Genomic DNA, 26,009 nt, shown 5'->3' on the forward strand with positions numbered 1-26,009 from the left:
GCCTGATCTCAATCCCATAGAAAATTTGTGGGCGGCACTGAAAATGCGAGTGCGAGCAAGAAGGCCTACAAACCTGACCCAGTTACACCAGTTCTGTCAAGAGGAGTGGGCCAAAATTCCAGCAAACTATTGTAGAAAGCTTGTGGAAGGATACCCAAAACGTTTGGCCCAAGTGAAACAGTTTCGGGGCAATTCCACCAAATACTAAGGAAGTGTATGTATACTTCTGACTTTGATGAAAGTGATAATAAAAAATACATAAAAATTCTCCCTCGCTCGATTCTAACATTTAACAAATGCTAAAAATATGTTAATATTTATTGATTTAAAACAGAAAAACTTTACTCTGATTTGTGTTTTTTTCTGAAGTGTATGTAAATATCTGGATTCAACTGTATATTTATACAGTATTTTGGAACAATACCTTTTGGTCTTACTTTCCAAAATAACATTAAAACCTAAATATAATTTAGAGCCAGATTATAGCTCTCTAAAGTCAGAATAGTGACAGCATGAGTATGCACTCACCAAGCACTTTATTATAAACACTCTTTTAATACTGGATAGAGCCTTCTTTTGCTCTGGCACGATTTCAGTTTATCCCATCATGGATTCTACAAGAATTTATTTTCTGCAGACGTGCTGCTCACTAAAAAAAAAAAAAAAAAAACTTAGGAAATTAGCAGTTTTAGAAATACTCAAACCAGCCTCAGTGTCAAAATGATTGAGATCCATTTTTTTTCTTATTTTAAAGGTAAATGTGCAAAAGACCTCATGTTTACTCTGCGGTCACACCATTGGCTGATTAGAAAATTGTCTGAATGGGTGTGTGTATAGGTGTTCCTAATAAAGTGCTCAGTGAGTGTAGTTGATTGTCATCACGGCCCGCTCTGATGTAATGGCTGTTGTTATGCTGTGCTTTGTATGCTGTAGGGAAAAGATGGAGTGTCTGCAGGAGAAGGAGACTCCATTCTACCCACTGCTGGCACACAGCTCGCATGATTCGGCTATAGATACAGACTCCTTGGAATGGGAGACTGAAGTGGTGGAGTTTGAGAAGGACAGGGTAAATCTCTAAACTGACACCACACAACAGCATCACTGACTTTAAGTCCATCATGTCCTCGATGAGGCAATGCACAGTAATTGTAATCTGTTGTTTTCTGAGCAGGATGACATGGACTTGAAGGCATTGGGGTTTGATATTGCAGAGGGGGTCAATGATCCATATTTACCAGGAGATTGTGGGATTTTTGTTACAAGGGTGGACAAAGGAAGTATTGCAGATGGGAGGTTAAGGTATTTTAATATTTCCCCCAGCTATTTTAAGTGCTTTCTTGAAAATGACTTCTTACTCAGTTACTTTGACCAAACCTGCTGTCTGTTTCTCCTTTCAGAGTGAATGACTGGCTGCTGAAGATAAATGATGTAGACCTTACTAACAAAGACAGGAAGCAGGTCATCAAAGCTGTGCTTAACGGCGGAGGGGTAATCAATATGGTGGTGCGTCGAAGAAAGTCTTTAGGTGGAAGACTAGTTACTCCTGTTCACATTAATCTCATTGGGCACAAAGGTATAGCTTTTAATCAGTTCTCTACACTGGAATGTGTTAAAGGAAAATAAGTGTGATTCTCTTTACTAACTCTACTCATGTGGATGGTCTCTTTTAGACAGTGGCATTGGCCTGGAGGGTGGAGTATATGTGACTGCTATAGCAGCAGGCAGCCCAGCTGCCCGAGAGGGATCCCTTAACATTGGAGATCGCCTCATTGCTGTAAGTTGGCAATGGTCTGCATTATTTGTTCAAAAGTATTCATGATGTGAAAGCCATGATTCATCTATAAGGTGGTATCAGAAGGTTTTCTAGATGGGCTCTGTAGTACTTTATTTATATACGTTTAAACACATCACCTTCAAAATAGTCCTGTTGCACAGCAATACAATGCTCACAGCGTTCCTGCCACTTCTGGAATATGTCCCGGAGGGTCTTCTTTTCGAAGCACCTTCAGCGATTCGCGCTGAGTCTCAAAAATGGTGTCAAAACGGCTACCTTTGAGCTGGATCTTCATCTTTGGGAAGAGGGCGAAGTCTGCAGGAGCTAAATTGGGCTAGTAGGGTGGGTGTGCAAGCGAGATCACGTAGATTGTTCTCCGACAATCATCATGCACATGTTGCCAAGTGGTTTCGACATTTTCACGGGGTTGAACTCGTTGAAGATCTTCCTGATCTCTCATCATTCAGTGATGTTCTTCTGCTCTTGAAGCATGTGGCACAAAACACCTCAAAAGACTCGTTGCAGCATCGCCTTTTGTCATGTCGAACGTTTCTGTGGCAGATTTGCCCAGAATTTCACATTCGCTATTTGTTCTAACTTGCAGTCCATAATGAAATTACTAGTTATCACCATCAGTCTCAAAACTTTTTAATACCACCTCGTATTTACCCAGATTCCTCATCTGGAAAATCTGAGAATAGGAACACGGAATAAAAGCCTGCATTTATTTGCGCATTGTAGCTTTTTGCCATTTTGGTATTTTTGGTTTAACAATTAAAAAATAGTGCACAACAAACGGTTATATTGAATTTATGTGAATTGGTATTTTAATTTTTTAAATAAGACTTCTTATTAAGATCTTCAGTAATACTGAAACACAATATTACAGCATTTCACAAAAGTGAGTACACTCCTCACTTTTCAGCAACCATTTTATTATATCTTCTCAAGGGACAATACTAGAAATGAAATTGATATATTTTAGAGTAGTATAGGTGCAGCTTGTACAGCAGTACACCCTAAGTTATAACAGCTGTATGTCGTGTAACCATGCAAAGCCACATGTTTTATTCATCATGTTTATGTGTTTGCTTGGCAGAACCATTCAAATTTGTGTATCTTGTATTAGAGCAGTTCAAATTTAGTGCTTTGAGTACAATTTGCTCAGACTAAAAACTGGATGTTCAACACAGCATCTCATGGCAAAGACTCTCTGAGGATTCTAAAATTAGAATTGTTGCTCTCCACAAAGATGGCCGAGGCTATAAGAATATCGGTAACACCCTGAACCTGAGTTACAGTACAGTGGCCAGAGCCATACAGAGGTTTTCCAAGACGGTTTCCACACCGAACAGACCTCGCAAGAGTCCTTGTGCTCTGCATTAGGTGCAAAAACTGGTTTAAAAAAATAGACGCATGAGTGCTGCAGCATTGCTTTAGAGTTTGCAGAAGCGGAAGGTCCACTTGTCAGTGCTCAGACCATACATTTCATACTGCAACAAGTTGGTTTACATGGCTGTCATCCCAGAAGGAAGCCTCTTCTAAAACGGACTCACAAGAAAGCCCGCAAACAGTTTACTGAAGACGACCAGTCCAAGAGCATGAATTACTGGAACCATATCCTGTGGTCTAAAACTTGGATAAACTTGTTAGGCTCAGATTGGGCCAACACCCTGGTGAGGAGTACCAAGAAAATTGTGTCTTGCCTACAGTCAAGCATGGTGGTGGTAGCGTCATAGTCTGCATGAGTGCTGCTGGTACTGGGGAGCTGCGGGTTATTGAGGGGAAACATGGATTCCAGTATGTACTGTGACATTCAGATGCAGAACATGATGTCCTTCCCTAAGAAACTGGGCCAAGATGACAACCTCCTTGCTGAGGAAGCTGAAGGTGAAAACGAAGGAGTGGCCAAGTAAGTAAAGACCTGAAGCCTATTGAGCTGTGGGGCATCCTCAAGTGGAAGGTGGAGAAGCGCCATGTGTCTTAACATCCAGCAGCTCCACCGATGTCATGGAGGTGTGGAAGAGGATCCCAGCAACAACGTGTGCAGCATATCCTTACATATCCAGGAGGATTAAGGCAGTGCTACATAACAGTGGTGCTCAAAATATGGACACTTTGGACACAGTTTTGACATGTTCACTTGTACTCACTTTTGTTGCCAGTTATTTTGACAATAATGGCAGTATGTTGAGTGATTTTTAGAGGACAGTAAATCTGTATTGTCCCTTGAGAACTTATAATAAAATGGTTGCTAAAATGTGAGGGGTGCACTCAAGTTTGTTGAGGTACTGTACATCAGCTGTATGTACAGATAGCTTTTGCAACCTATTGGTTTACAGAACATTTACACAAATGAATTCATTCCAGATGGATAAATTATACAGCTCTTTATATGTTGGAATATTATTTACACATAATGTAAACACCTTTCATATTTTGTGTGCAAGATGGTGAAGGAGCACAGTCTGTAAATAAATAAAGCATGCCAAAAATATACACTTGTCTCTTCCCCCTCCAGTAAATGCATGATGCAACGGAACTAGAGTTAAGAAGTCTGCTCATGCTTTTCTTTTACGCAGTCTTGACCTATATTTTTTTTTCCCCCCAGATAAATGGAATTGCGCTGGATAACAAATCTGTGACGGAGTGTGAGGCTCTGCTAAGGGGCTGCAGGGACTCACTCAGCCTCTCACTCATGAAGGTGTGTGTCATTGTGTATGCACATGTGATCTTATTTTAAAATTGTGGAGATCCTTCTTCTACATATCATACAGCTTGTGACAGTTGCTGTAGGAGTACAAAAAAAAAAACAGGTTTTGATACAGGATGTAATTGTTTGGTCTTTTGCTACCCGTGTCAGCTGCTTGGTGTAGTGTATGTTTTGCATCACTATATTCCTTTCTTAAGGATCCATATTTTCAGAAGCTTCTGTTTAATTTATATCTGTTTTCTGGTTAGTTCTTTCCTCAGAGCACATCAGGCCACAACATCTTTGAGAGCCTGAGGGAGGCAGATAAGTGCAATGGCAGAATTCACATGTCAGAGGTCCATTCTCGGAACAGCCGAAATCTAAAGCACAATAGCTCCACTCAGACAGACATTTACAGTGGTGAAGCGGGTGGAGAAAGGAGGAAGCAAAGAGCTGACTCTGAGGAGAGGAAGCCCTTCTCTCCTTCTACTCTGCACCCCAGCACTCTGTGTGCCCGTTATGGTCCCAGCGCTTTTCAGGAGATTTGCTACACTCGCCCCGAGTCAGCCGGGCCCGAGTGCAGCTCTTTGGATCCAACACCTGACACCAAACACAGTGGTGGCACCTGGCCCAAAATGGTTGTCGGAGTTCCCATGGCTGGAGAAAGCCCAGCCCAGCTGTCCATCTACAAGTCGCCTAAGCAAAGGAAGTCCATTTTTGATGCAGACACCTTCAAGAGACCAGAGACTCCTTCTAAAATGGAATACTTAACCAGCCATTCACCCCAACCTTCCAAAACAGACACCATGACCACACCCCCAACCCCACCTACACGCAGCGATTCATTCAAGTTCAAACCAAAGCAGCAGGGCAGCTCAGCCTCCGACTCCACCATTACTGAGAGCCAACAGGAAGAATGTAATGGGAATTTGTGCTTCACAGAGGTTGGACATGAGGGCAGGGTGCTCAGCTCTAGGAAATCATGTGAAGAGGACATTGGTCGCACGCGGCTCGACGAACCTGAGGTCAAACGTCCACGTCCTAAATCAGCCCCAGCTCTAAGGCGTAGGATGACCCCTCAGTCCATCCCTCTCCATAGCTTTCAGGTAAATTTGGAAACCTTAAAAGTCTGCTTCAGGTAATCTCATTTACCTTGAAGATTGAGGTATTTAGCAAGTATAGATTTCAGATATCTGTGCACTTTTGTTTGTCTCATTTCTTTCTATAATTTATGCCAAATTCATGTTACTTAATGGGCGTGTGTTGAACAGAGCTACTCTAATGATGGAGACAGTTTAGACCAGAGGGATGTGTTGCGCTCATCTCCTAGCCGCCCTTACAGACACAGCGTGGGGTTCGTTCCCACCCTCCTTAATGGAAATCTGCCACCCAGTAAGTCTCATTTTAGTTTTTGAATACATTTTTGTTTTCATCCTCACGTTCCCTGTTACAGTAAATACACCTCATTTAATACATATTCCATCAATAAATTAAACAATTCAATTTCAGATGTTTATATTTATTATTTGGTCATGGAAGCTGATTTTATTTGTTGCCTGGAGCAGTTGTATTTACATTCAGGCCTGACAAAGGGGCTCCCAAAGAGCCCAGAGTATTGTGTCCATGACATTAGACATTAGAATGCAGGAATAGTCTTTACATTAGAAACATAGGCAGAAATATACAGAGCAACCAATTAAGACCAAGCGTTTGTTTTGTTTGAGATATATGCCCTTGGTCTTCATTCTAGACTCAATACATCGAGGTTTGGCCCCATGCACAGCAGTGACAGCTGTTATGAGGAACCCTGTTTACACTGTCCGCAGTCACAGAGTACACACCAGCAACTGCCCATCTGTCATCAACCAAATCTGCCATCAACACACACATCCCAGGTACTCTACGGTCTACACATGCTACATTTTAATTGGTGCATCTATTTTAGAAGTTACATAAACACTTCTTTTAAGGTGCGGTAACACAAGAACACAAATTCTGGTTAAGAGTTCATTGTGATTCTGGGGTTATTTTCAGGACCCAGCTGAGCTGTACAGGTTTGTTGGGTTGATTTGAAGTAGGTATTTGTCAAACATTCAAACTGTAACTATTTTTGAAGAATGATCACGGAAAGAAAACCAAGTGTTAATAGCGCCCTCATGTGGACAATTTATTGCTTTCACCAGTAATCATTTTTTAAAGGCAAAAGCAAATAGGTGGACACATTAATTTAAATAAATAACACTTACACTGCAAAAAGGCTGCTCAACAGAAATGCATACAGGACATAAAATTCTGCAGGAATTGCTTTTAAAACAGTGGTTTAATGGCATTAATAGTATGCTTAAAAAACCATTTAAATGATTTTAAGACATAATTTTTACAATTTTAGGTAGGTGAGCTAACTATTAAGCTGTTATATTTAATAAAAAGTTTTACAATTCTAACTGTGAACCTTGGGTGCGAAATTTAAATTGTATTGCGTAGATCCCAAAAAGTATTCAGGATCCACAATGGCTAAATGTTTTGAAGTCCTTAATGCTGAAATTCCGTGTTCCTGTTTCACATGGTACTGGATGCCATGACTGTTTTCTCCCTGCTGTGTGTGATTCTTTCTCACTGAGCTTTTTTTTCTCACTCTCCATCTGGCCCTGTGTCTGTGTCTCAGCCCCCAACATCAAGGGCGTCTGAGTCTGGACCTTAGCCAGAAGCGTTCTGCTGAGTACTCCGAGTCCTCCCGCAGCAGTCGAACCTCTCATGGCACCAACTCGCTGCCGTCCAGTGCCAGACTTGGTCAGCTTCCACTTTGCCTTTCTCTCATCTTCTTCCATTTGAGCTAGTCTTTGGACAAAGTTCATAGATTCTCATTCATAGTGTTTCATGTGCCTGAGTGGTTTTGTCTGCTTTGTAGGTTCATCCAGTAATGTACAGTATCGCACAGAAAGGATAAAAATCCCTCCAACACCACGGTATCCACGCTCAATGTTGGCCTCTGACAGAGGTATGCAACCCCCCCTACAATTCCTTATTAATTGTTTAATCGTTCATTTAAAAAAAAAAAACTTTATTGCAATAAATATAAATAAATAACACTTTAATACAGTCACATTTTCATACCAAATCAAAGATTCGTTTTATTTTTCAACACTTCTTTGTATCTTCTCCAAGCGGTAACAGTCTTTATGTCTCTGTTTGTGTCTCTGTGTATCTCTGTGTGCGTTAGGGTCTCTATCCCATTCAGAGTGCAGCAGTCCCTGTCTCATCACCCCACCCTTGTCCCCACTCAATCTTGAGACATCCTCGTTTGCTTCCAGCCAGTCCCAAAACTCCATCTCCACACGGATCTCTGTGAGCCCCGTACCCACAGGAGACCACAGGAGGGACAGGTAGAGCTCTCCCATCAATCCTAATGCACTGTTGCCCAGCAACAGCTCACTTTTGCATGTCTAATGTATGTCTAGCATTCTGTTCAGTTCATTCAGGCACTTGCCCAGCAACAGCTCACTCAGAAACCTGATCAGAATGTGTGAATAGAAAGAGATTTTTTCCCCTTATTTTTCAAAGGTCAGTTCAAGGGTGATTCATTTTTTTCAGCCATTTATTCCATTAGCTGACTAATTCCTTTATAGTTTTAACATTTCTTGCTGCATTCATCTGTTTAACTTCGTTTTCCTTCGGTCTTTTTTGCTGCTTTGTAGATTTTCATACAGTGTCTCTTCTACCTCTTTTCTTTGCTTGCTATGAATCTTTCAGATCTCTGTACCGTAACAGATCATTTCTGAGAATCCCTCTGGCTGCTAGGCCTAGGTTCTCCTCTCTCAGGAGCCTGAGGTTTGTTTCTTGTCAGTCATGCACAGGGAATGCTTGATCGAACTGCTTCTTTGCAATAAAGACCTGCATTCTTTATGACCGGCTGTGGAACTCTCTGCTTTTTGTGTCCCTAGAACAGAACTGGATTGACTGAAATGAACATGATTTATTTGAATGAAATAAATTGTAAAACGTTGGTTAGGTTTAGATGAAGGACAAAGTGTTTGCTATTTGTAAAAAGCCTTCATACTTTATTAAATGAATAGAAATTGAGAAAAATGTAAGAATATTTGCACACATGACTGATGATGGTTCATTTAAAATTGATCAATAAATAAAATATTTATTGCTGAATGGTGAATCTGAAATGCTGTGCTTTTTTTTTTTATCACTGGTGGCATTTTACCCCTTTATATTGTTATTATTAATATTGTAACTTTTATTTAGTGCATTGCATGGGTATCATTGCAGGTCTTTTTTGAGTTGGTAGTCCCCACCTTTCTGGACCTATGCTTATTTTCCTTTTGATTTGTCTGACTTGTTTCTGTATATTCTTTCAACTTTAGTGCTGTTTATTTAGTCTGCTTAATGCCCAATCCCTCTATGCCAGTTGCATGAAGTTGCTCACTGGTTGTGTCTGTCAAGGCAGACACCACAGACCACATTCTATGGGGACAGCGTTTCCCAACTCCAGTCTTGAAGTACTACATAACAGCTTAATTTGCTATTCCTGCTGTGTTATGTTCGAAAGAAATCAGCATATTATCCTCACTTGACTTGTGTGAGCTAAAGCCAATACAGTGTCTAGCACTCCATTCTCTATCAAGTGTAACGTCTGAAAATCCTAGTATAGAGAATCTACCTTACTCCTAAAATTCCACACTGCGAGGCAATGCTAGGGCAATGTGCAGTCTCTGACATTTAGCTCGACCCCGGAGCATCATGGGGAGTATCAGACATTCAGAACGACTGGGGTCGGTATTCACTGTTCTGAGCGGGAGAGCCGATATCTGATGTTGACTATAATGTAATGTCTGTGCTTTACAAGGCCGTACCTGGAGGAGCCGAGAAACGTGATTGTACACAAAGGCGCTGAACCTCTGGGCATTTCCATCGTCAGTGGTGAGAATGGCGGTATCTTTGTGTCCAAGGTCACTGGAGGCAGTATTGCTCACCAGGCAGGCCTGGAGTACGGGGACCAGCTACTTGAGGTCAGTGCTATGGCTAGACTTAATCTTCATGTACAAGTGAGCAAACAAATTATTATAACTGCGATTCAGAATGAATCATATCTGTTTACTTTTGAATGTTTGTGGTTTGGTTTATGTCTGTTTAGTGACTTTCCTCTGATCTTTTCCAGTATAACGGGATAAACCTGCGTAATGCCACTGAGCAGCAGGCGCGTCTTGTCATAGGTCAGCAATGTGACACCATCACAATCATGGCGCAGTACAACCCACACATGTACCAGCTGGGAAACCACTCCCGCTCCAGGTATGCATCATGCAACTGAGATTACCGTTAGTTGTCCTTATGTTATATGGACAGAGGTTTAAGTCAGGCCTTTTGGTTGTAGTTCTCGGATGGAGCCAGTGAGCAGCCAATCCACTCCTCAGGGCAGCGGTGCCACCACACCAGATAACCACTCCAACATAGACACACTCAGTGAGCAGGATGAAGGAACTCTCACGCCTTCATCCAAACAGACCACACCTACCACCAGCCCGCACAGCTTCATCCGGTATTGTGTTTTACACTTTAAATAAACACAACAGTGCAAATAATACAAAAAAAAAAAAAAAAAAAAAAGGGCTACATAACATATACAAGTTTTATGCTTCTGTCCCAGAATGTCATCAGAGAGCAATAAGAAGATTCCAGAGCCCCGAGTGGTGTCTGTGAAGAAGACTCAGGGGGAGTTGGGTGTTCAGGTTTGTGGTGGAAATGTGTGTGGGATCTTTGTGGAGACTCTTGAGGAGGATGGTCCTGCTAAGTTGACAGATGTCCTAATGCCTGGTGACATGATTTTGGAGGTGAGTTGCCCTTGATCTTAGAGCCATCTTTTGTTAAGTTCAGAAATCTGCTCCTAAGCTGCTTTATTGTTCTTTCATTTCAGTGTCTGTACAACTTTAGACCTTGAACATTAATATTCTGTTCTTTTTTACACTCTTGTTCAACATAAGTTGTCTTTGTGAAAAATGAAAGGGAATTTACTAACATCCCGATCGCCTTTAGCCTTTTGACAAATATGTGAGCATGCTCTGAGGCTTACGCTCATCCAGACAAAGCATCTCATCTAGCAGCACATTCACTTTTCCCCCCAGATGGAGAACGATTGTGGGGCCATCATTTATAGAATGGTTTTCATTCCACAGGTGTCATAGTCACAGTTTGGGAGGTGAAAGATTTGACTGCTTTTTACATCCACTGTGTTTTATCCTTCTGAGTTATGCATCCACTCTTTTTGTTCAGTATAACTCATTGGTTATGAAGAATAAGACTGCAGAAGAGGCTTACCTGGAAATGCTCAAGCCTGCAGAAGTGGTCACACTAAAAGTCCAGCAACGTGTGGATGAGTTTAACCGGATTAAAGATACTGCTGGAGATGGATTTTACATCAGGTACTGTGGACCATTGTCCCATAAGCATATGTATTCTTTATTATTCTATTTCACACAGACAGACGAATCTGCTGATTTGAAATGTCCTAAACCCGGTTAATGTTGACCGTTGTGTAAAGTAAAGTTTTTCATTTTTTAAATTATAAATGGGGCTGAGGGAGAAATTGCATCCACTACAAATGCTGTATGTAAGAGTCTGCTATTTGTCTTGATTTTACCATTATTCTAATGGTGACTATTAATTAGAGTCTGAAAAAGGATTAAGTATCAGTGGTGGCAGTGAAAAGAACAGCAATGTGCAGAGATAGATCGGGTTGTGAAAGAATTCTTGTGCAGCTGTGCCGTGCAGGGCTTTCTTCCCTGCGTTTATTTTGTCGATCAGTAGTAAACTATTTATGTAGATCTATACAACCTGAATGAGCATGGCTGAGGAGTCTTAACATCCCCACAAAGCTCATACACACTGATGTAAGACTTTCACGATCTCCTTGTTTTCCGTTTCTTCCAGAGCACTTTATGACCGAGTGGCTGAAACAGAACAGGACATTTCCTTTAAGAAGGATGACATTCTCTATGTGGATGACACACTACCGAATGGCAACTTCGGCACCTGGATGGCCTGGCAACTTGACGAAAATGCACAAAAGATGCAAAGGGGGCAAATTCCCAGTAAATACATGTTAGTGAGATTTTAGCATATGATTGAATGTATTTGATCATTTGGAATGCACTATTGTATGGCATGTGGGTGTAATATAGAGCTATTATTAGAGCTGTCGGTTCGGTTTGAAATGGGCTGGTTTCGATGTGTTGCAGGATGGATCAGGAGTTCTATCGTAGACACAGCATGACTGAATTGAAGGATGAGACGGGTGCGAGTAAAACGCTCTCCGCAGCTGCACGCCGATCTTTCTTTCGCAGAAAACAGAAGCACAAACGCAGCAGCTCCAAAGATGGCAAAGACCTGCTCGCCCTGGATGCCATTAGCACAGACTCTATCCCATTTTTAGAGGGTAAGATAGACTGCAGCATTGATGTGATTAATACAATGCATTAATCTTATGCTGTATTTCTGACATGAGAATAATCCAATAAACCAGTGTTAACTGTATGATCCAATAGTTTGGTCATTTTTATGTTTATTTAATTTTTAACTATACTTTTTCTGGATCAAGCCATTTATACAGATGTGTCTTGTTTTGTAATGTTTGGTTAGACTGTGTGAGCCTTGCCTATCAGAGAGTGCAGAAAGTTGACTGCACATCTCCCAGGCCAGTGCTGCTGCTGGGCCCACTGGTGGACCCAGTTAAAGACATGCTGGTCAAAGAGTATCCAGGGAAATTCAGCAGATGTGTACTTGGTGAGTTTACTCTAGTTCACAGTAGCCCCCAATATTACTTTAATGTTCTGTTGCACTTTGTTACCACATGTTTTTGCTTGTTTGTTGATATGCGTATAAAGTTATTTGGCTACAGTGGCTCATATATGTGTTTCATGTAGCCTTATTCAAAAGCTTCTTTTCAGTTGACTTATTTTCATGCTCTCATATCTGTAATATTCCCAACAGTCAAGCTAACTCATTGGGCAAAGCTTGAAGCTTATTTTCTGTAACTTTTCTTCTGCGGTGTTTCAGAGGTGATGAAGGCCTCTCAGCAAGCCATTGAACGAGGGGTAAAGGACTGCCTTTTCATTGACTACAAACGAAGGAGCGGCCATTTTGATGTCACAACTGTTGCTTCTATCAAGGAGATCACAGACAAGGTCTGCCCTGTTTTTCTTTCCAGTCAAATTTTAAGTGAGACAGAAACTACAAGCACATTTTGAAACTTCATGGTCCTGATATTTTTAACCAAGCAATATAGGCCTGAATATTTTTTTTGTCCAAATATGTCAATAATGTTGGCATTCAGTACATAGACAGACTGGATAGAAATGCATTGTAGTTTTTTCTTGCTAAAAAATAGACAAAGGTCTGGAGGTGTGTGTGTGTGTGTGTGTGTGTGTGTGTGTGTGTGTGTGTGTGTGTGTGTATTTTTGGTAACAGATGCAATTATTTTTATGACACACGCATACACATTTTATATATATATATATATATATATATATATATATATATATATATATATATATATATATATATATTATTGTGTGTATATATATATATATATATATATATATATATATATATATATATATATATATATATATATATATATATATATATATATATATATATATATATATATATATAAAACAGTTGTAGTGTGGAAAAAAAAACTCTAGGGTGAGTTTGCAAACCATTCAGAATTTGATTGTCATACCGTGTTATGATCACTGTTCACTTTATTGGAACACTATACTAAGGTAAGGGCCTCATTTCACCACAGCATGGATTCCACCATGCCGTCAGGATTGCATCACATAAATCCTGTAGATTTTTAATATGCACTTTTAGCTGGAGATCTTCCATTTTAGTACATACCAAAGGTCGTCTTCTAATAGAGATTCAGCTCCTGTGAGTGTGAAGGCCATAGAATAACATTAAACTCATCTTCAAACTGAGATATTAACATTGCCTGCTTTTTTCTTTCTTAGGATTCTCACTGTTTGCTCGACATTGCACCCCATGCCATCGAAAGGCTTCACAGCGTTCACATATATCCAATCGTCATTTTCATTCGCTACAAAAATGCAAAGCAAATAAAGTAAGTTTTCAAATCCTTACAAGCTTTTTATTATTATAAGCATTTTATTTTTATACAACAGAGTGAAAAAAATAACTCCATGTAGGATTAGTAGCTTTGCTATTTTGTGTATCTTTGGCGTTTCTACGGGGTCAAGACATAAATTACTTGCCTTAATGAAGTCTTGCCAGGCTGATTTATACCTCGCAGACTCCACTGCAGAAACCAGAGGTCACATTTATCAACTTAGCTCACATAATCACTCTTTCTAACTATGGTAAACAGAAAAGCATCGAATTCAAATATCATTACCTAAAACCTTGAGGTGAGTGAACTACAACACCAGGGCAGCACAGAGTCATTGCAGCAGGACAGTTAAAGAAAAAATATATATTTTTCATGTATCCAACTAATTTAGTCTTGGTTTAATTATTATGTATTCATGATATCTGTACTCATGATGGCCTCAGGTTCTTGTTCTTGCTGTTAGAGCCCATCCACTTCAAGGTTTGATGTGTTGTGGACTGTAAGACACTTTTCTGCACACCACAGTAGCAAAGAGTAATTATATGAGCTCAGACCAGTCTGACTATTATCCTCTGATCTCTCACCAGTGTGTTTCAGCCTGTACACCCTGTAAACACAGGATGTGGGTTTTTTTTTTATTATTGTTATTCTGTATAAACTCGACACTGTTTCATGTGAAAAAAAAAACAGATAATCAGAAGTTTATGTAATACTTAAACCAATACATCTGCCAATAAAAAATGTCATGTTTAAAGTTCTGCCATTTTCATGGTTGCTGTGAAAACATTAACTAAAGCTATTTGTATACTAATTTACGTTATTCTGTTGCCACCTGATTGGCTATTGGATAACTGCATAAACAAGCACTGGTTGTTGATAAATGTGAACAATTTCCCTAATATAAATAGGGCAATAAATTGCACACATATCTATTTAATCACCCTTATAAAGAGGCAGTTTTGGGGGAGTTTCTTGATGCAAATGAGTGTGGCTGTACACAGAATAATTTAGAATGTGTGGCATTTATCAACATACAACTGAGTCTAGGCACATGATTAATAGTCATTTTCTAGCGCAACTGGAGGTCCTTATGCGCTAAATTAGAATGTGTTCTGTGCACTTTTTGATAAATGAAACCCCTCAGAAGTCATTTGTGAAATGAATAGCAAGTCTTCTGTAAGGTGGACAGCAGCAGCTCATCCTACCAGGCTGGCTGAGAACTGAAAGCTGCTTCTTCTAAGCAGATGGTTCATAGCAGAAGCTTTTTCGACTATTGTTGAAATTTAAATACACTTTATTGTCACCCAAAGGGGAAATTTGTGTTGTACTCAAGGTGTTTACATTAATAAGCGCATTGGATCAACAAAAACATTAACAAGAGCATCAGGAAAAAAAACCCTACCCTTAAAAGACTCATTTATCATTTAACATTTGGATTGTTATAGGTATAAAATACTTTTTTAAACAATTATACCTACACATTAGAAATCTGTACCATCTTCCAGAAGGCGACAGTTCGTACTCTGTTTGCAGTACATGAAATGGGTCGGCTAAGATTTTGTATACTTCCCTAAGAACCGACTGTTCATACCGTGACTCAAGGGACACATTTTCCTTTCTCCCAATGGTCTACATTGCTATTTTTTTACCAGCTGTGCAAGCTTAGACATTACCTGGATTTCAAGGTTACGAAACCATAGCGTAATGCCATATCTGATTATGCTCTCTATAACCGTCCGATAAAATACATGATTTTCAGCTCCACTCCAAAATGCCGAAGTCTACCCAGGATATATCATCTCAGCTGCATATGAGAACAAATTGTATCCACGTGAATCTCACAACTAGGTTAATTATCCATATGGATACTAAGGTACTTATAGAAACTGCTTACTTGATTATTATAAAACATCAGTTAATCAAGTACGTTCCTTTATCATAATGTGTTACTGCTTCACACTATACATGCTGAACTGCACAGACCTTAGTAATGCTGAATAAGTGATGCTTTTATAACTCATTATATTCACGTGAAGAGTGACACAGATAACTAATGATGAAATCATCCCAGTAGAGCACTATAAATTGAAGGATTCCCAGGAGCTGCCAAAGTCAAGCCTCCTGTCAGGCTTCAAGTTATGCTTGACATGCTTCGTATTATAACTAGATCACCAGAAGGGCACAGCCTTTAGAGGTTGCAGGAAGCCACACTATATTTTTATTATGTTTCTCGAATCTAGCAGTAATAATTGATAGTGTTTATAATTGTATAGTTATATACAGGTATATAGTTATGATCATATAATTGAATATATAATCATGATGCGTTCTTTCCCTGTGTATAGAGAACTGAAAGATCCGGTGTATCTGCGGGATAAAGTTTCTCAGAAACATTCCAAGGAACAGTTTGAGGTTGCACAGAAGATTGAGCAGGAGTACAGCAAATTCTTCACAGGTTTGGAAATTGATGTAGCTCTTCTCACATTTTTTTCATTTGTTCTGTTGATGTAGAGTTTGTGTTCAGAATGATTTAGTAATATGAGTACTCCTAAATGCGATGATGAGCTGTTGATGGTTTCTCTTGCAGGTATTGTCCAAGGTGGCACGTTGCCCTACATTCGCACTCAAATCGTGACTATAGTGGATCAGGAGCAGAGTAAAGTCCTGTGGACTCCGTTAGGCTCGCCTTAGGTGGCTGAGCTAGTCCTCTCCACCTACTGCCTCACACACACCTGAACTTACAAACACTATGCTTTTACACTCGCACTACACACAAAGGTACACTACAGAGAGCATTGCATCCTTTTTTCTTTTATTATTCCTTTATGTTTTATTGTAACTTTATGTTTAATTGTAACATTTTATGTGTAATTGTAATGTGTGCGTGTGTGTGTGTGTGTGTGTGTGATTGTAAATGCAGGATTATAGCACTGAAGTTTTCATTGTTTTCCTTTGGTCTTCCTGACAGACATCCAACAATTAGTAATGCTGCATCTAAAACACTTGTTTACAGATGAATCAGTCCATGAATTATGAGTTATTTAATGTCTGCTTGAATGTGTCCTCTCCCTTTGAGCTTAATGAAGTTGTATCCCTTGTCAGCTCTCCCTACTCTAAACTCAAATTCAACCCTCTGTCCCTTCCCCAATTTACCAAAATGACACCACGTGTGTCTGTGTTTTCTACATCAATAAGAGGACTGAAAACTCATTGTAGATAAAGAGTAAGCTTTGGTAAGCTTGATTATGTAAATGTAATGGTTTGGGGGTTGAAGTGAACAGCATCTAAGCATTTTACAGGCCAAATGGAAGTGCCTTTGGAGATCTCCTGAGCGTATGACAATGGCATTTTGAAAGTCTGGTGTTTGAAACTCCTCAGATTGCACTCCAAGGCTTGAAAGACCACTGTGGTAAAAATTCTCATAGAGGAAAATATGTTTAAAAGAGAACATGAAATTCTAACACTATTACAGTTCTGAAGTAGAGGCACTCACTTAACCTGTATGTATGCAAACTTGTCTAAATATATAGATCTATATATAAATATAAACACAAATATATATTAAATGTATTTTGACTAGGCTGTTGGCCTAGGGGAGTGCAGCAGGTGTCCAGTCAGGTCTTAGCAGATATAAGCATGTTCCTTTTGTATGTTTCTTGTTTTCTTTTCTTTCTTTCTTTTTTATTATTTTTTTTATTTTTTTGTCATTCACTTTTATATGTACCCACTGAAAAAACACCATGGAAGGAAGATATGCAGGGTAAATATAATTGGGTCTCTGATTTTAAATCTGTTTAAATGTTCTGTGTTAAAAATCTGCTTTTTCATGTCTATTTAAGTTTTTTTTTTTTTTTTATTCACTAGGCACATTGCATACTTTATTCCGACCAGTAATCTTCTCACCAGGTAATGTTGTGCCAAAATTCAATGTGTCCATTATTTTTTTGTTTTGTTTTGTTTTGCACTTGCAACATTATGGACCCTAAACAATAGCTGTTTTTAGGTTATCAGTAGAGGTTGAAAATAGGTACTATACTTATTATTTTTGTGATTTAATATTAATTTGTGTATCACTCATGTTCCATACATTTCATTACTTGCCTCGATTCTTATAATAGATGAAACCCATTGCATTATTTACACTCTCATTTAAAAAAGGGATTTCATATTGCACAGTTTTCTCAAAGGAAAATCAGTCCCAGCCTTGTCTATTTGGGTTGAACTTAGACATGTTGTTTCAAGTGCTATTCATATCTAGGTGTTTTTTTTTTGTTGTTGTTTTTTTCCTAAATACGTAGCATATGGTTTTAAATGAGAGGGATTCTGCCAATAGTTTTGTTTTAAGAAAAATGACTAGATGACAGGTACTGTTATTGATTGGGATTTTTCAATATTACAAAAGAATGTGATTTGTATGAAATAATGTTAAGCAAATTAACATGAGAATAAAAGTCATTTTTCTGTATCACACTACATTATGGAACGAGCCAGGGTGTTGTTTGAAAGGTTTTTCCATTCCATCTTGAATGAACAAGTTTTCATTAGCTTGATAAGTGATAATTTTAGAACTAGCATCTTTCCTACGCTGATGGAACGAACAGTAACGCATTAAAAGGATAATCAGGAAATGTTTATATTAATTATTGTAACTTGGGGTTAAAAAGATACTTTGGGGCTTATCAGGCAGACCTGCCAGACTTAAATTTTAACCGTATTAATCCTTAAATATAGTCGGTAGGGATTTTTTTTTGTTTTGTTTTTTCTTTTTTTTAATGCTCCACTAAATTACCACTACAAAAATAAACCATTTATTTATACATTTAATTTCTACATGGTTTTCCAACTTCAGTCCAGAAGGGAACCCCACTACTTGGGACAATTTATTCCACAATTTCAGCACTCATTAAGCACAGTTTATCACTTAATTATTAAAATCTTTATCATTTAGTTCAGCTGTGGTAATAAAAAAAGAAAAAGAAAGAAAAAAGATGTATACAGAAACAATGAGTGGATGTGTGAGTGGCTATGAACAGCCGTTGTGACCAACTGGCCTTCTAATATTTCAGTCATTGCCTAAGTCTCTACATCATTATTCTAGCATTGTTCTCACAACCTCTTAAATTGGGATAGTGAATCGCCATTTTACACTGTTCCTCATTCTCAGTGGATCATTTTGTCAGAAGTTGAGGTTGCTATATTTCTGTTTTGTGGTTTTGCCATTTATGTCCACCAACATACGGTGGTTAATTTAGTGTATGCAGTAAGACTGCTGTGATATGAAGGCACCTCCCCATGCTTCTTGTTTGCCTTACTTGTTCATTTTGGCCTCTAGCTACTGCTGCATATAAATGTCCTATATGTGCCACTTTGGCACTCTACAAGTCACTTTACCCTCCTGATGGGTTATCTGTTTTGACAGCTGCCACCAGCTTATCTAAGCTTAGCTAGATGCAAGGCTGTCTGATACTGATCTTTCTAGTTAATAAGGCCTTTCATGTTCAGCTGATACATCAAATGAAGGCGCTGCTTTTTCCTACCGTTCACATAAGACCACTTGTGTAAATTGTCCCAGCTTGCAAAATCTGTATTCTTAAAAATTCTTATCTAATCAGATGTGGACATGGGCTGTACAGGATGATGATCAATTCTGGATTGCTTTGCTCTCCACAACAAATCTTCATATATATGACCACTAATTAGTGAGCTACTTAATGTAATATATGGCCATTGGTATGTATACACCCCTCCTGATTATTGGGTGTGTTTCATTATCAATCGTATAGCCATGCGCACTCTATAGACAAATATTAGCAGTAGATTTGTCGTATTGAAGAGATCAGCAACATTAATGGTTGTGTCATAGAATGCCAACTGTGTCACAAATCAGGTCATGAGATTTCAGCCTGGCTAAATCAGCATTGATGAACTGTAAGTACTATTTATCATATGCACACTTATAAAGTGGAGCTGCTGAGTGATGAAGTGCATATAAATTACTGATCCTATGTTGCATCACTCGCAAATAATCTAAACCACCGGTTTCCACCTGCCACTCTTTCAGCTGCTCACAAAACTAAACCTTATATTTGTTGTATATGGCCTGGTGCCTTACAGACCTCCTGTGAGGTCTCTATCAATAAGTACTCCTGATTTTATTCCCCCAGCTCAGGAAACAGTTCAAATATCCTGTTGGCAACTGTTGGATGAAGTAGCAGTGGAAGTATGTTCTCTCTATTTACCAGTCTGATAGACAAATCTGGGTTTGACAGATGCCAGAGAACACTATTTACTGAACTGTGTAATGCTGAACAGTAATGGTGGAGGATCAATAATGGTTTGTGGCTGTTTTTCAAATTTTGGGCTAGGCTGCTTAAGTCCAGTGAAGGCTGTAATCTTACCACACATGAAGGCATTGTAAATAATTGTATCCTTCCAACACTGTGGCTTAAGTTTATAGAACAGCCCACTCTGTTTCAGCATGACCATGCCCTGTGAATAAAACAAGGCTCATTAATACGCAGTGTGGTGAGATTTGTGTGAACTACACTGGCCTGCACAGATCACTGATCTTAACCCCACTAAACACATTTGGAAATGCAAGCCAAACCTTTTTGTTCCTCATCTGAACCTGACTTCAGAAAAACTGAATGGGCACAAATATATTAAGGCACTCTACAATGTATTGTAAAACATCTTACCATAAAAGTGAAGTCTGTCATATTGCAGTAAGGACCAATTCCATATTAAAGCCATTGTTCTTTTTATGAGAAGTCCACATATTTTGGTCAGTTTGTATACAATATGCCATAAAGTTATATTTGGAGATGTTGCACAAGGTTTTTTCACAACATTTAGCTCTATAAAATTCTTAAACCTTTCTTCACAAACTAAACATATGCAAGGTGCCTCATTATATATCCAGCAGCCACTCATGTACTTCCTCAGCAATGTACCATCACTTATAGCCTGTGACACTGTCTCCAGTGGAATAAAGATACAAACACTGTACCTCATATTGCACACTTATTTACTATTTACTATATACTACTTTACCCTCTCTCTCTCTCTCTCTCTCTCTCTCTCTCTCTCTCACACACACACACTCTTTCACATCCTTAAAGACCTCCTTTTAAGTTTTCGTCATGCATTACCGCAGTTGTCCACTTGGGGGTGAAGTAACCGGAGCCTCTCCTGTTTTGCTCTGCTTCCCCCTGAGTCGGGGTTAATAAAAAGTTGGAAACACGATCCGGATCTTGTTTCGCCGCAGGTTCGGTTGGTCTGTGGTTTACAAAGCTTTAAGATCAAATACATTTTGTTATATAGATTGTACATCCAAATAGCACAGTTCTGTTCCGTTTAATGGCGGCATAACATCTGCGTGTGCTATGTTTCAGTATCATAACAAAACCTGTTCACACTTTGCATTATAAAGACCAAATGTACTCATTATAACCAACATACACCTGCATTAACCTACTGGCGTGGACTGGACCTATTGTAGAGGTTAGTCATATCTGTCAAAGTGCATATTTTCAAGCCTATTATATCCACCTGAAATATATATTTTATTTAGAAGGATGTTATAACACACATTTAAGCCTCAATAACATCCAGACAGAAAACAACCATAAATGACAATAAAACTATTAAAAAAAAACCTATAATTTGACTTAAATTAGGGTGTGTCAGGGAAGTGCATTGCTACAGCCACAGCTGTATGTAATGGTTTTGTACACATTTGTAGACAGTTTGATCAGTAAGAATACCCAAACAAACAAACAATAACCAATACATTGCTATAAAGCAGTGGTCCCCAACCACCGGGCTGCAAACAGGTACCGGGCCCTGGACCAAAACATTTATTTTCCATTTTATTGACTTTGTTGATCTTTTAGGGTGTTTTATTATTATTATTATTATTATTATTATTATTATTATTATAAAACAAGACAATTCCCCGCACTTATTTCAGTCGCATTTCTATTCTATGCGTCGATAAATGAAGCTCGGACTGATCCTGCATTATAGCGACTTACATTTCCATTATTTGAACCTTACTACGTGTGAACATATAGTCGTCCCCTTCCCACAACCCCGGAACCAATCCACCCCACCCCACTCCACCCACCCCCTCGCTCCGATCCGATCCGTGGAAAAATTATCTTGCGTGAAACTGGTCCGTGATGCATAAAAAGAAGGTTGGGGAGCGCTGCTGTGGTGTGCCGCATGTGTGTGTATTAGAGCCCAACAGGTTTCTAATAACAACTTCAGGTTTTTAAACCGAATTGTGAAGCTGAAATACCGATCCCCCCCCCTCTCACCGCCAGGATGCGACAATACCCCCAAGTGTCTGTGTCGCATTCTGGATAATGGCGCAAGCAGGGATACACACTTGTGCGTCATGTCGCCTGAATACAATGCAGAAAAGATTGAGCTTGAACCATTTTCACACACACACACACACACACACACACACACACACACACACACACAGCCTACCCGACGAACTGTCCTCCATCCCATAGCCATCTTTATTATTGCGCTTTGGCTCCTCCCTTCTACCTGTAAATCTGCCTAGCAGTGCGTGCGATCGTGTGTGTGCGTGTGTGTGTGAGTGTGTGTGAGAGAGAGTGTGTGCGCTCTCAGTGAGGGAAGCAGAGCGGCTGACAGGGACAGCACCGTTCACCCTGTCCGCTCCAACTGAGCACATCACATTCAATTAAAAAAAATAAAATCACGCCGTTTCCAGTTCACATATAAAATGTGATCTGTCATCTTTTGTTCTTATTAAATTCGGCGCAAAAGCATCAGTAAGTTGGCATTAGATAGAGAGAGAGATTGGAGAGCGATTTGTCGACGCTGGTCCCTGGATGGATGGATGGATGGAAGGAAGGCGGTGATCTTGGAGGCGCTCTGGACTGAGTGAAGAGTGAAGACCGCCGTTCGTTTTTTTGGGGGGGTCTGTGAACGCTTCGTTTTATTGCAGAACAGCAGCAATACAAACATGACCAAAAGCTAAAATAAAATGCCTGCGTGGCTCATGTTTGCTGTTTATTTCGAATATTTTGAAAAGCCCTTGTGAAAAAAATAAATAAATAAATAAAATTAAGTCAATGCGGATTTAAATGTGTCGCGCAGAAGGACGCCGATCTCCTGTTTCTCTGCTGATTTCACGCCAAGCGACATTTCGGGTGAAAAGCTCATCGGTCGTACGGAGGAGCAGTTGGGGATAAAGAACGCCACTGTTGCGCAGAAGAGGGGCTGTTTGAAGCAATATGGCTGATGGCAGGGGCCGGGGGCGCTGGCAGGAGCTCTCCAAAGCTACTCGATGCTAGCTGGAGCAGATCGCAACGTTTCCCGCGGCGGCGACGGCAGCTCTAGAATGACTAATAATAACTACAACAAAAACTCGGACTCTTCTGTCTCCATAGCCAGGATGGACGTGATCATCCCGTTCTCCGCAGACGTGCCGTGCGATAACAATGGCCAGCGCATGTGGTGGGCTTTCCTCGCCTCGTCCATGGTGACGTTCTTTGGGGGTCTCTTTATCATCCTCCTGTGGAGGACCCTCAAGTACCTGTGGACTGTCTGCTGCCATTGTAGCATCAAAAACAAGGTAACCCCATATATATATATATATATATATATATATATATATATATATATATATATATATATATATATCACAATATATATCACAATCTAATATATATTTAGAATTTACAGTAGGTAGAGGGAAAATGACAGGTTGATTATTAAATCCTGTTCAGGCCTGGTGTTGAACTTCACTGCGAAGGGACTAGAAATGTAAAAAAAAAATGTCATTATCATGGATATGTATCATGTGGGTAAAAATATGTACCCGTGCTTATTATCCACTATCACATTTGTAAGTTGTTCAAAAGACACTTGGATTACTACAGTAAAAATGTTTTATCATCAGTAACATTCTGGGAATACACAGAAATCTGTGAAACGGTTGTATTAAGCCATATATAAATAAAATAGATTCTGCACACATCCGGGGGAAAAAAAAACACTAATGTGAACCTGTAGCTCATTTACACTTGAAGTGGTCTGTACACACCTGCCAGTCATGCTGCTGGTCAACTGAAGGAAATGTTTACATTCACACCTAAGGCCAACAAATTGTGCCCTTAACATGAAGGATCCTCTTTTGGAAACACTGACATTGAGCATGTCATTAATGAGCAGGTGGATGTAAAAGCCAGGATTTGAGGCTGTCCTACAGATTTTCACATGCTCACATTTTACCTGGTGTTTTTATTTTTTGCAAACATGATGCCATTCAGCAATACCAAGAGAGATTCACCATCTTGCATTGCCATTTCTTACTCAGCTGTCTGTGTGGGTGTGCTTACAACCAGCCTGAAACATTTTCTAGTTCGGTGAAAGGACTAATAAAATGGCTCTCGGTTTATTCTGTCATTTTTCAATTTTGTCAGTTGTCTCACCAAAAGTGAAAATCCACAAGATCACCCTAAAACATATGAGTGGCACAATTTTAAAAATAAAATTAAGTAGGTTGAATCACTAATTTTATTTAAATTAATTAAATAAAAATCTGATGTTTTTTTTTTAAAGAAATAATTAGAATAATTTTGGTAAAAAGATTCAAAAGCCCACTGTTTCAAACAGTAAAAAGATTCAAAAGCCCATCCTTTTTTGTGGTCTTTAATGCCCTTTTAGTAGCCTTATTGCTCTGTGTAGTTGGTCCTGGTTAATAATTACAAGGGTTTTTGTTTATAGACGACTGTTGAGTCCTTGTCAGTGTGGCTTAATGACACGGCATTTAAGGGCACAAAAGAGGATGCTTGTGAGCACTGTGGGGAAAAAAATGTGGAAAGGAGTAAAGAATGAGGTTCTGTATTACTTTGTATCTGGAAATAGTATCTGTATCTGTAATGTGGTTAAACATGTTAAATGTAAAAATGTTACAGGATGCATTACAGTGAATATGGACTGGTGTCCTATTCATGATACATTTACAGATTACTGTGAGTCTGCCCAGGATGAAGCAGATGAATGAATAATGAAACAGATCAAATTGAAAGTTAGTTCATAATATTATATATGTTTAAAATAAATCAAGTACACATGGAAACAAATAACTTTTTTTGTTTCCCTGGTGGTTGGATTATAGAAGATATAAACAGAATGATGGCAGTAATGTGGCATCTAATCATGAGTCTTACAGATATCCACATTTATATGCAGTTTATTTGTTGGAAACTGTCTGACATGAGAGTTTAAAAAGTCCTTGTTAACAATTTGAGAAAGGTGTGATGTCATGGTGTCCCTTTTCATTTATTTGAATCGTTCTCTGGGTATGAGTGTGCCAGGCTTTTTACTTATTTAATGAAAAGGGTTAATGACGTCTGTGAAGTCTCCAGTCTTCATTACCTTTTAACTACCTACAAGAACAAGCGTTCTGACAGAGCAAGCAGCCTGTCTGACACTGACACAGTGTTTCTACCTTCAGATGGATGCTGCTGAAACACAATAAAGCCTTTGTCTGGATCTTTAGCAACTGGGAGCACTGGGATTAAAATATCAGGTGGCATTTCCTGACTTTGCTTTTGAGAATGTCCACCAACTATGCTGTATCAAATAATACTTTATGTTGTGCTTAGCTTTCTTAGCCTAATAATGGCACTGAAAGCATTGATGTTTAGTTCTGTTAATAGCACTTGCCAGGTCAGAGCCAAATAAGCTACACTTTACAGGGGCTTGTCTAGCTGGTGTTTACGTGCTGGTCAGCCTTGTTATAAAACATTGATTGCATAGCAAGTAACACTGCCTTGCTTTAGGCAATTTGCTTTTTGCTCAGCAAGAATGTGTGTGTGAAACAGAGCACCTTTAGCACTGGGGTAGGGAGAAACTGTAAACATCGGGGCATAAATATCATATTTTCCAGGTGACCATTTGTAAGAAATTTTCAAAAATTATAATTAAAAAAGACCGATTACTCCGCCAGTAGTTATTTGTAGGTTGTTGAAACGGCAGGAAATCTCCTTGGAATTACATAGATTTTTTTTCTGCTGAAGTTAATATTCATTGTACCTTGTTATGCTTGGGTGGATTCCACAATCACCATTACAAAAAAACAACAGAGTTTAAAAGAAGCTGTTTTCATATCCTGTGGGTTATATGTTAAATACTTTCTAATGCTTCAAATCCTCTCTGAGCTGATACAACCAAGTGCTTTTTCCTACAGCTTCTATAATAAGCACAGAGCAATGTTTCTGTGTCCGGGGGATGATCTTTGTTTTCCTTTAATGCAGACAGTACTGCATGTGTTATGAGGGTCTTGTGTATATGTGTGTACCCTCTCATGCTTGGCAACGCAGCGGCTGCCGTTGGACTGACAGGCGAACAACACG

The 26,009-nt window shown here is 39.2% G+C and overlaps 2 protein-coding genes across 42 annotated transcripts in view; both read left to right on the forward strand.

The window, feature by feature from the left end:
* Positions 1 to 18,078, forward strand: part of dlg5a (discs, large homolog 5a (Drosophila)) — a 42,510-nt gene extending 24,432 nt beyond the window's left edge. For 2 of the 3 annotated variants that reach the window (XM_046868325.1, XM_046868333.1), the window contains exons 11-33: positions 934 to 1,066; positions 1,172 to 1,299; positions 1,398 to 1,573; positions 1,671 to 1,774; positions 4,386 to 4,478; positions 4,736 to 5,572; positions 5,738 to 5,858; positions 6,217 to 6,361; positions 7,132 to 7,256; positions 7,375 to 7,464; positions 7,687 to 7,849; positions 9,322 to 9,484; positions 9,634 to 9,767; positions 9,850 to 10,014; positions 10,123 to 10,306; positions 10,746 to 10,894; positions 11,403 to 11,573; positions 11,711 to 11,907; positions 12,111 to 12,254; positions 12,528 to 12,655; positions 13,490 to 13,599; positions 15,951 to 16,060; positions 16,193 to 18,078. In XM_046868325.1, the coding sequence (XP_046724281.1) occupies positions 934 to 1,066; positions 1,172 to 1,299; positions 1,398 to 1,573; positions 1,671 to 1,774; positions 4,386 to 4,478; positions 4,736 to 5,572; positions 5,738 to 5,858; positions 6,217 to 6,361; positions 7,132 to 7,256; positions 7,375 to 7,464; positions 7,687 to 7,849; positions 9,322 to 9,484; positions 9,634 to 9,767; positions 9,850 to 10,014; positions 10,123 to 10,306; positions 10,746 to 10,894; positions 11,403 to 11,573; positions 11,711 to 11,907; positions 12,111 to 12,254; positions 12,528 to 12,655; positions 13,490 to 13,599; positions 15,951 to 16,060; positions 16,193 to 16,296 (3,874 nt within the window). In that variant the 3' untranslated portion in view covers positions 16,297 to 18,078. Of the gene's footprint in view, positions 1 to 933; positions 1,067 to 1,171; positions 1,300 to 1,397; positions 1,574 to 1,670; positions 1,775 to 4,385; positions 4,479 to 4,735; positions 5,573 to 5,737; positions 5,859 to 6,216; positions 6,362 to 7,131; positions 7,257 to 7,374; positions 7,465 to 7,686; positions 7,850 to 9,321; positions 9,485 to 9,633; positions 9,768 to 9,849; positions 10,015 to 10,122; positions 10,307 to 10,745; positions 10,895 to 11,402; positions 11,574 to 11,710; positions 11,908 to 12,110; positions 12,255 to 12,527; positions 12,656 to 13,489; positions 13,600 to 15,950; positions 16,061 to 16,192 lie in introns of those variants that run through there. The other variant, XM_046868340.1, reaches the window with a different exon arrangement.
* A 4,126-nt stretch (positions 18,079 to 22,204) lies between these two features.
* kcnma1a (potassium large conductance calcium-activated channel, subfamily M, alpha member 1a) overlaps positions 22,205 to 26,009 on the forward strand; it is a 144,948-nt gene continuing 141,143 nt past the window's right edge. For 16 of the 39 annotated variants that reach the window (XM_046833696.1, XM_046833763.1, XM_046833785.1 and 13 more), the window contains exon 1: positions 22,207 to 23,221. In XM_046833696.1, the coding sequence (XP_046689652.1) occupies positions 22,934 to 23,221 (288 nt within the window). In that variant the 5' untranslated portion in view covers positions 22,207 to 22,933. Of the gene's footprint in view, positions 23,222 to 26,009 lie in introns of all 39 variants that reach the window. The other 23 variants (XM_046833638.1, XM_046833628.1, XM_046833647.1 and 20 more) reach the window with 3 other exon arrangements.

The sequence above is a fragment of the Silurus meridionalis genome, chromosome 2, assembly GCF_014805685.1.
Source record: "Silurus meridionalis isolate SWU-2019-XX chromosome 2, ASM1480568v1, whole genome shotgun sequence".
Classification (NCBI taxonomy): Eukaryota; Metazoa; Chordata; class Actinopteri; order Siluriformes; family Siluridae; genus Silurus; species Silurus meridionalis.